This window comes from Oncorhynchus mykiss, chromosome 16 (genome assembly GCF_057628025.1).
Source record: "Oncorhynchus mykiss isolate SJ-2025 chromosome 16, ASM5762802v1, whole genome shotgun sequence".
In the NCBI taxonomy this organism is placed as follows: domain Eukaryota; kingdom Metazoa; phylum Chordata; class Actinopteri; order Salmoniformes; family Salmonidae; genus Oncorhynchus; species Oncorhynchus mykiss.
Window position 1 is genome coordinate 71699649 of NC_143037.1, and position 9570 is coordinate 71709218.

General features: G+C 42.6%; 1 protein-coding gene across 1 annotated transcript; it reads right to left on the bottom strand.

Moving 5' to 3' along the window:
* Nucleotides 1-4084: 4084 nt before the first annotated feature.
* On the bottom strand, nt 4085-5224 carry LOC110491168 (olfactory receptor 5AN1-like). Its single transcript, XM_021564517.2, has one exon. It carries the CDS (start codon nt 5222-5224, stop codon nt 4085-4087), a length of 1140 nt encoding a protein of 379 aa, XP_021420192.2.
* Nucleotides 5225-9570: the final 4346 nt, after the last annotated feature.

A 9570-nucleotide genomic window follows, 5' to 3' on the forward strand; every position in this document is an offset into this window, starting at 1 on the left:
TGAGCTGAGCCGAACAAGCCGGCTGAATACCCATCACTAGGTTTGCAAGCAGAAGATCACTGGTTGGAGCCCAGTATGGCAGAACGTTGACTTCGGTTTCACCAGAAACCCTTATTACCACCATAGCCCTTCCTCGAGGCTAATGCAACTCCCCATGAGATAACCAGTTGGCATTACTGTAATATCATCTAGGAATAGTTGTTAGGAGCTAGTAACATAAGCATTTCGCTGCACTGCTATAACACCTGCTAAACTATGTACACGACCAATAGACTTTGATTTGAGTACATGTTTGACATTACAAGGATGTACCACTAGGGGGCCTAAGAGAGTACCCAATGGCTCTGCGGAGGAAATGGAAATATGGAAAATGGCAGCAGGTCAAATGATTCCTAATTTCTACCAGGCAACAGGGTATTGATTCAACCTGAACCACCAATTTATTAACAGCCAATTATCAATTATTATGCAATATCCGGTGACACCCATCTCCATGAAAATAATAACTACACAATACTTCAAATTATAGATCTTTATTCAACAGCAATGCATTGTATGGCATAGATTTATGTCTGAAAATGTGACATCACAATCAGTTGATGAATAAACCCTGAAAGCAATCATTTACACAGATTACGTAGTGCATAAAATAATATGGGTTCATTATGTCAATGCAAAATCTAACCAGAACACTTTTGCTTCAATTGGAAGCAAAAACAGAATGAAAGACAATAGAAATACTAAGGACAATTTTATAACAGAAATACAATTATTCACCATTCTCATGGCAATAGATTCATTTTAAAAACACGTTTCATTTTAATGTTTTAATGTTGAGTAATCCAGATGTGATCGTCTGAAAATCACCTGACCTTGTTTCACTTGAGGAAAATAACTATAAAACAAGAGTAGATAATGTATCGAAGTTGACAAAATATGTTGGCAGTTTCTGGATGATAGTCAAAGCTTTTGAAACTTCAGGAGACAATGTTTTAAATCCATTTATATCTAGAAAAACGCAAAAATATAGATTTTTTACTTTAATAATTATCACCCGCAGGGCTATTGTCATGAATCTTGTCCTGTAGGCTGAACTGATCTATTTCCTGCTAGGTGGGCCAGCTGCAAAGTCAAAATGGGCTATATTGTAAAAAATGTGGAATTTTTTTTTTGGTCGCAATTTCAGGTTAGGGTCAGGCATTAGGGTTAGCCGTGTGGTCAATGTTAGGGTTCGTTTTTAAATCAGTGTGGTTAGGGTTTGGTTTAACATCTAATTGCATGACTCTGTGGCTGTGCCAGCTAGTGACCACTCTGCAGAGCCGCCTTCATGACAATAAATGCCAACCTGAGTTTTATCCAAGGGATACCTGGCCAAGAAGGCAGCTGATCCTGTATAAACAATAATGTAAGATATAATAACATACTCTCAGAACATTCAATATAAAATACAACACCTGCCTGTTGATCAATGAGACCTATAAGCAATAGACCAATAAGAAAGAGAGTTCCAAACCTCTCTGCCAATAACAGATCGTTTTCAGTTTTCCCCTCCCCACTCCACTCCCAGACAAGTCCAAGCAAAATTATGCTTGAGAATGCTTGAGAAATGACTCTTAGCTAAGAAGCTATTTTTGTTTATTTTTGACCATTTGAATTGAAAACAATCACAGTAAGGTTCTTAACTGTTCCCCAGAAAATATTTGATATTGAGATATTTTTTTTTTTACGGCTGCATTTGACCTTAAAACATTTATCCATATCCCACTGTGTTGCTCTCATCCTCACTGCTTGGACAGAGAAGACAGGGGCAGAGAAGACAGGGACAGAGAAGACAGGGGCAGAGAAGACAGGGGCAGAGAAGACAGGGGCAGAGAAGACAGAGACAGAGAAGACGGGGACAGAGAAGACGGGGACAGAGAAGACGGGGACAGAGAAGACGGGGACAGAGAAGACAGGGGCAGAGAAGACAGGGGCAGAGAAGAAAGGGGCAGAGAAGACAGGGGCAGAGAAGACAGGGACAGAAGACAGGGACAGAGAAGACAGGGACAGAGAAGACAGGGGCAAAACATATTCCTTTCATCTTCTGCCTGAATCACTGGTCACTTTAATAATGGAACACTGGTCACTTTAATAATGGAACACTGGTCACTTTAATAATGGAACACTGGTCACTTTAATAATGGAACACTGGTCCCTTTAATATTGGAACACTGGTCACTTTAATAATGGAACACTGGTCACTTTAATAATGGAACACTGGTCACTTTAATAATGGAACACTGGTCCCTTTAATAATGGAACACTGGTCACTTTAATAATGGAACACTGGTCACTTTAATAATGGAACACTGGTCACTTTAATAATGGAACACTGGTCACTTTAATAATGGAACACTGGTCCCTTTAATAATGGAACACTGGTCACTTTAATAATGGAACACTGGTCACTTTAATAATGGAACACTGGTCACTTTAATAATGGAACACTGGTCACTTTAATAATGGAACACTGGTCCCTTTAATAATGGAACACTGGTCACTTTAATAATGGAACACTGGTCACTTTAATAATGGAACACTGGTCACTTTAATAATGGAACACTGGTCCCTTTAATAATGGAACACTGGTCACTTTAATAATGGAACACTGGTCACTTTAATAATGGAACACTGGTCCCTTTAATAATGGAACACTGGTCACTTTAATAATGGAACACTGGTCACTTTAATAATGGAACACTGGTCCCTTTAATAATGGAACACTGGTCCCTTTAATAATGGAACACTGGTCCCTTTAATAATGGAACACTGGTCCCTTTAATAATGGAACACTGGTCCCTTTAATAATGGAACACTGGTCCCTTTAATAATGGAACACTGGTCACTTTAATAATGTTTACATACTGCTTTACTCACTTCATATGTTTATACTGTATTTTAGTCAATGCATTACTCATCTCATGTGTATATACTGTATTCTACTCTATTTTAGTCAATGCAACTCCGACATTGCTCGTCCTAATATTGACATATTCCTTAATTCCATTCTTTTACTTTAGATTTGTGTGTATTGTTGTGAATGGTTATATATTATTGCCCTGTTGGAGCTATGAACACAAGAATTTCACTACACCCGCTAAATATGTGTATGTGACCAATACAATTTGATTTGATTTGAGTACAGTGAAAACATCTTCAAATTCAGGACTAAGATATATTTTTATTTATTTAACTAGGTAAGCCAGTTAAGAACAAATTATTATTTACAATGACGGCCTACACCGGCCAAACCCTAACCCAGATGACGCTGAGCCAATTGTGCGCCGCCCCCAATCACAGCCAGTTGTGATACAGCCTGGAATCGAACCAGGGTGTCTGTAGTGATGCCTCTAGCACTTAGATGCAGTGCCTTAGACCTCTGTGCCACTCGGGAGCCCAAAGATAATGAAAGAGGAAAACAGTCCAAGAACAGTAAAAGCCTGTGGTGGTCACTAACATCTCAGCATGTGGAAATGCATTTGCCCTTGTAAATGAGAACCAATTATCTCAATACAATATCAGATGCCTTCCGAAACACTACACCAATACTTGTATTGGAGCTTGATTAAATAGCACGCCTTGGCCAACTATAATTGCATGGTACAGATAATTATACATTCAGTATAATATTATAAAACTGGTATTTTTGGTCCTTACTGTACTATGGTCCTTACTGTATTATGGTCCTTACTGTACTATGGTCCTTACTGTACTATGGTCCTTACTGTATTATGGTCCTTACTGTATTATGGTCCTTACTGTATTATGGTCCTCACTGTACTATGGTCCTTACTGTATTATGGTCCTTACTGTATTATGGTCCTTACTGTATTATGGTCCTTACTGTACTATGGTCCTTACTGTATTATGGTCCTTACTGTACTATGGTCCTTACTGTATTATGGTCCTCACTGTACTTTGGTCGTTACTGTAGCTTGGTCCTTACTGTAAATTCCCTTCGCGCTCATTCCAAATTGAATGCATCTCATCGTCCCTCTTCTCAGCTGCCATTTCTGGGAGACACCTCTCCCACCTCTCCTCTGCCTCATTCCAACACACCTACCCTGTGCTGTGACCTCACCCACGTCCTCTCCAGCTCCAGCTCAGGGCGTTTGCCCTTCCAGCGGAAGAGTCTGAACAGCGCCTGACGTACCTCCCAATTGCGAATGCCAAAGATAAGTGGGTTGATGCAGGGAGGCACCATGATGAGGATCAGGAGGGAGATGTGCAGAGTTCCAGCAGACAGCGAGGTCCCAGCCCCGGAGAGGGCGGTCATCATGGCCCCTGTGCCCTCCAGCTCCCACAGAGCATCCGAGGTGATCTTGAGGAACATAGGGAGTAGCTGCAGGAACACCATCCCACAGTAGAAAAGCACAGTGTTGCGCGCCCGAGTGTTCACCGTGTTGAAGGGCACCACAGCATTGCGGGCGTCCTGGTACATCCGTACATAGGCAAATAAGTAGCTGAGGAGGCAGAGCAGGGTGAAGATGAAGCCCACCAGCTTGCGGGTGATAGCCGCTGCCCTGGGGAAACCCATGTGGCGTTCCACGGTGTCAGGCTCACATATGAGTCCAGACGTTGCTGTGCCGTACTCCCCTTCCCCCTGGTGTAACAGGGTGAAGTTAACGCAGCCAACGCTGATAGACAAGACCCAGGTGAGGCCGACGGTGAGGCGCAGGCGCAGAGGGGTGAGGATGGACAGGTAGTGGATGGCATGGCACACATACAGGTATCGCTCAATGGCCATGCAGGTGATGGTGATGAGGGTGATGAAGATGCAGACGCTGCCGGTGAAATACTGGACGAGGCACATGGTGTTAAAGTTCATTGTGCTTCTCTGCAGTAAGCAGTGGGTCACAAAGGGGCCCAAATTGATGGTTTGCACCATGTCACTCAGAATCAAGTTCTTCAGCAGGGCGTAGCGTGGCTCCCAAGATAGGTCCTCCGAGCGTCCCAGTCCCAACAAAGTGAATCCGTTCACAGCCAAAGACAGGATTGTGAGCATCAAGAACACAAAAACCAGCACGTTCACGACTGCATCAAATGGCATTATGAACAAAAAGAGGCAGCCTCCTAGGTCGAAGTTGCGGTTGTCATCTTCCGTTCCGTTCTCAAAAGTATGAGCGACGCATGGACCCGTGCGGTTGAACACCTGAGTGGAATTCATGATGAACTTATGAGCCATGGTCGAGCCGAGCGCATGGCTTTACTCCTTTATATTCTCTCTCTCTTCCTCTCTGTCTTTCTCTCTCTCTTCCTCTCTGTCTTTCTCACTCTCTCTCTCTTTCTCTCTTTCTCTCTCTCACTCTCAGTATCTCTCTCTCTCTCCTCTCTGTCTTTCTCTCTCTCTTTCTCTTTCTCTCTCTCTCTCTCTTCCTCTCTGTCTTTCTCTCTCTCTTTCTCTCTCTCACTCTCTTTCTTTCTCTCTCTCTCTCTCACTCTCTTTCTCTCTCTCACTCTCACTCTCAGTATCTCTCTCTCTCCTCTCTCCTCTCTCTCCTCTCTCTCTCCCTCGTGCGCGCTCTAGAAGGGTGCTGAGACTGTGTCCACCTGTTGAATCAGCGGTTACGGACTTTCATGTTATCTGTTGTTAAATTTGCTTACAGTCACCACATGTTTAAATGTTTATTTTATTTACACTTTATTTTGGTTATTCATTGATATTTGTTGGTATGATAATAAATAATGACAGTAAAAATAGCCAAATAGTCATCATCACCTTCATCCTTATCACCTTCATCATCCTTGTAATTGACATTGTCGACTAGTTTTCTATAAAAAAAATATATATTTAAAGTAATTGTGTTAAATAGTTTTCCTTCCAATAAATGGTAATGAAGTATGTTAAAAAGCAGCTTTTCTGTGTTGGAATGGTGTCACGTTCGTCATAGTGAGGAGACCTGGCTGGATCTCTCGGGCTTCCGTGCACCCTCATATCGACGCTGTTCCTCCTGTGCTATCTCCACCTGCTTCCATGGCAGGGTCTTGTCCCCTGCCATTACCTCCTCCCAGGTCCAGGATGTCCTCCACTCCTTTTTCTCCCGGGTCCAAGATGTCCACTCCTCTTTCTCCCGGGTCCAAGATGTCCACTCCTCTTTCTCCCGGGTCCAAGATGTCCACTCCTCTTTCTCCTGGGTCCAAGATGTCCACTCCTTTTTAGCACGCTGCTTGGTCCTTTGTTGGTGGGTTGTTCTGTCACGTTCGTCATAGTGAGGAGACCAAGGCGCATACGTGGTAAGCGAACATAACTCTTTAATAAAAGAGAGAACACTGAACAGAACTAAACAAAACAAACAGTGTAGCAATATGGCTAGTGCAGAACAGGCAACTAAAGATAGAATAACAACCCACAAAATAACCAAGGAATATGGCTACCTAAATATGGTTCCCAATCAGAGACAGCGAATAACAGCTGCCTCTGATTGAGAACCAATCTAGGCAACCATGGACATATAAACACCTAGACTAGACAAACCCCTAGACAATACAAAAACTACACAAACCACCCTCGTCACACCCTGACCTAACCAAATAATAAAGAAAACAAAGAGAACTAAGGTCAGGGTGTGACAAATGGTGAAGGCCTACCCCAATAACAGAATGGTGTGAAAAATATGAACGTAGACATCTGATCTGATTGGCCAGCTGACATCATCCTCTATGAGGAAATAGCAAGCATTTTTTAAATGGTCTATTTGAGATACAAGTTTTGAGGTGTTTTTTTTTTAAAGTGTTTTTTCTCAAATGTATGCTTTGGCCACAAATGCAAGTATAGGATGAGTCAAGAACTCTATTTGGATATGAGTTAACAGAATATGACATTTTTTATTTTTTTTATAAAAGCGGAATTTCAGTAAAAAAATGTAAACGTATTCCTCTACAGAGAATATTCTACACATTTTCTTTACGCTGATCTGTAAATCCATCCACTTATCCTACCAATACATGGATCGGCTTTTCTCGCAAAGAAACATATGGTGAGCGTCTCGACAAGAGAGAAACCCAGCTGTAGGCACAAAAACCAACTCCTCCACACATTATAATAATGGATTTGGTACAGTATATTGCCTCTTGTAGTCCTACTCTTTGCCCTCCTGCTTATAAATACAACAGAGACTCCCGTGGGGGGGGGGGGGGGGGGGGGGGGTCTATGCGTAAGTCCACTAAACCATCTCCTGTAGGGAAGTGAGAAATGGATGGATGGGAGGAGTACACATGCCTCCTCTAGCCTTATTTAGTTTGTAACTTCATGTGACAGAACTGGCGGAGCTTCCAGCTGCTTTTCTTGGGAATGTCCAAGAATAGAGTGAGGAAAAGAGGAGGAGGTGGAGGGGGAGGAGAGAAAGAGTGAAGCAGAGGCAGGGTGAAGGCCTAGGGATCAGCTGGTTCCGTCTGTCAAGGATAGATTAGACATTTGGACTAGCAGAGGTGACATCAGTGGTCCAAAGGGAGGCAGAGAGAGGAAGGAGAGAGGAATGAGAGAGGGAGAGAGGAGGGAGAGAGAATGGAGAGAGGAATGAGAGAGGAGGGAGAGAGGAAGGAGAGAGAACGGAGAGAGGAAGGAGAGAGGAGGGAGAGAGGAAGGAGAGAGAACGGAGAGAGGAAAGATAGCGGGGGGCGAGAGGAGAGAGCAGGAAGAAGAGAGGAAGGAGAGAGGAGGGGATGTGTTAGCTGAGCCCCCTCCTTGGTATGAGAGGAAGGGGAGATAGATTGACTGCTACTTACGAGGTGCAACTGCAGTTGGGGTGAATGATTAGGGGCCAGCCAGAATGGTGTGTTGTTACACTTTGGGTAGCTCAAAGTCCGTGATGACAGATAACTGAATCTGAATTGAGTACGCCAGGACCTTGGTTTCCCTAACTATGTTATACAGTAGTATAATGCATACTTGTGAACCGCACTGCGCAGGCAAGAGAAACGTAGATAAAGACTTATTAACATTGTCTGACTTTCACTTTCATGCACAAATTAAGAGAATTTGCCCAATATTAAGGCATTCCTACGCAGCACACAAAGTATTTCTGGACAAATTGTCTTATTTTAATGGATGGTGATTTTTTATTTCTTTACATGATGAGGCTGTTCAAATGTGTTAATGGATTCAGCCAGGGACCCTCTTGTGTCTGCACTGATCTCTGACTGACGCAATGGATAAGGTTATGGAGTGCTTACATTTACTGTAATGTATGTCTGTGGTTGAATCACGTCGAGCTCAGGATATTATGTCCATTTAAGGCATGTGCAAATTGACTTATCTCTGTAATAAAAATAGGACTCTCAGATTTAAGTTTAGACTGAAGTCCTTATTTTAAATAATTGGACTTGGCCTCAAATTCAGTTGTGGTTCTCTGTACTATGCTTTCATTTTGTGATGTAAATCACTTTTTTTTTTAAATATACTTTAAAGTACTAGACTGAAAACAATATACACACACCATGTGTAGTGTTGGTCCCATGTTTCATGAGCTGAAATAAAATACGCACAAAAAAGCTCATCTCTCGCAAATGTTGTGCACAAATTTGTTTACATCCCTGTTAGTGAGCATTTCTCTGGCATATCAAGAAGCTGATTAAACGGCATGATCATTACACAGATGCACCTCGTGCTGGGGACAATAAGAGGCCACTCTAAAATGTGCAGTTTTGTCACACAACACAATCCCACAGCTGTCAAGTTTTGAAGGAGCGTGCAATTGGCATGCTGACTGCAGGAATTTCCACCAGAGATGTTTCCAGATAATTGAATGTACTTTTCTCTGTCATAAACCGCCTCCAACATTGTTTTAGAGAATCTGGCAGTACGTCCAACCGGCCTCACAACCGCAGACCACGTGTATGGCGTCGTGTGGGTGAGCAGTTTGCTGATTTCAACGTGAACCGAGTGCCCCATGGTGGCGGTGGGGTTATGGTATGGGCAGGCATAAGCTATCCCATGGTCTGGATCGACGTGTACGAACGAGTGTGTTCCAGTTCACTCAAATATCCACCAACTTCGCACAGCCATCGAAAAGGAGTGGGACAACATTCCACAGGCCATAATCAGCCTGATCAACTCTATGCGAAGGACAACTGTCGCGCTGCATGAGGCAAATGGTGGTCACACCAGATACTGACTGGTTTTAAGGTATCTGTGACCAACACATGCATATCTGTATTTCCAATCATGTGAAATCCATAGATTAGGGCTTCATGAATTTATTTCAATTGACTGATTTACTCGTATGATTTCCTTGAAAGTCTTGCATGTTGAGATTGTATTTTGGTTCAGTACTACTTAAGTTGTTTTTTGGGGTATCTGTACTTTACTATTCATATTTTTGACAACTTTTACTTCACAACATTCTTAAAGAAAATAATGTACTTTTTACTCCATACATTTTCTCTTATACCCAAAAGTACTCAGGAAAATAGTCAAATTCATGCACTTATCAAGAGAACATCCCTGGTCATCCCTACTGCCTCTGATCTGGCGGACTCACTAAACAGAGAACATCCCTGGTCATCCCTACTGCCTCTGATCTGACGGACTCA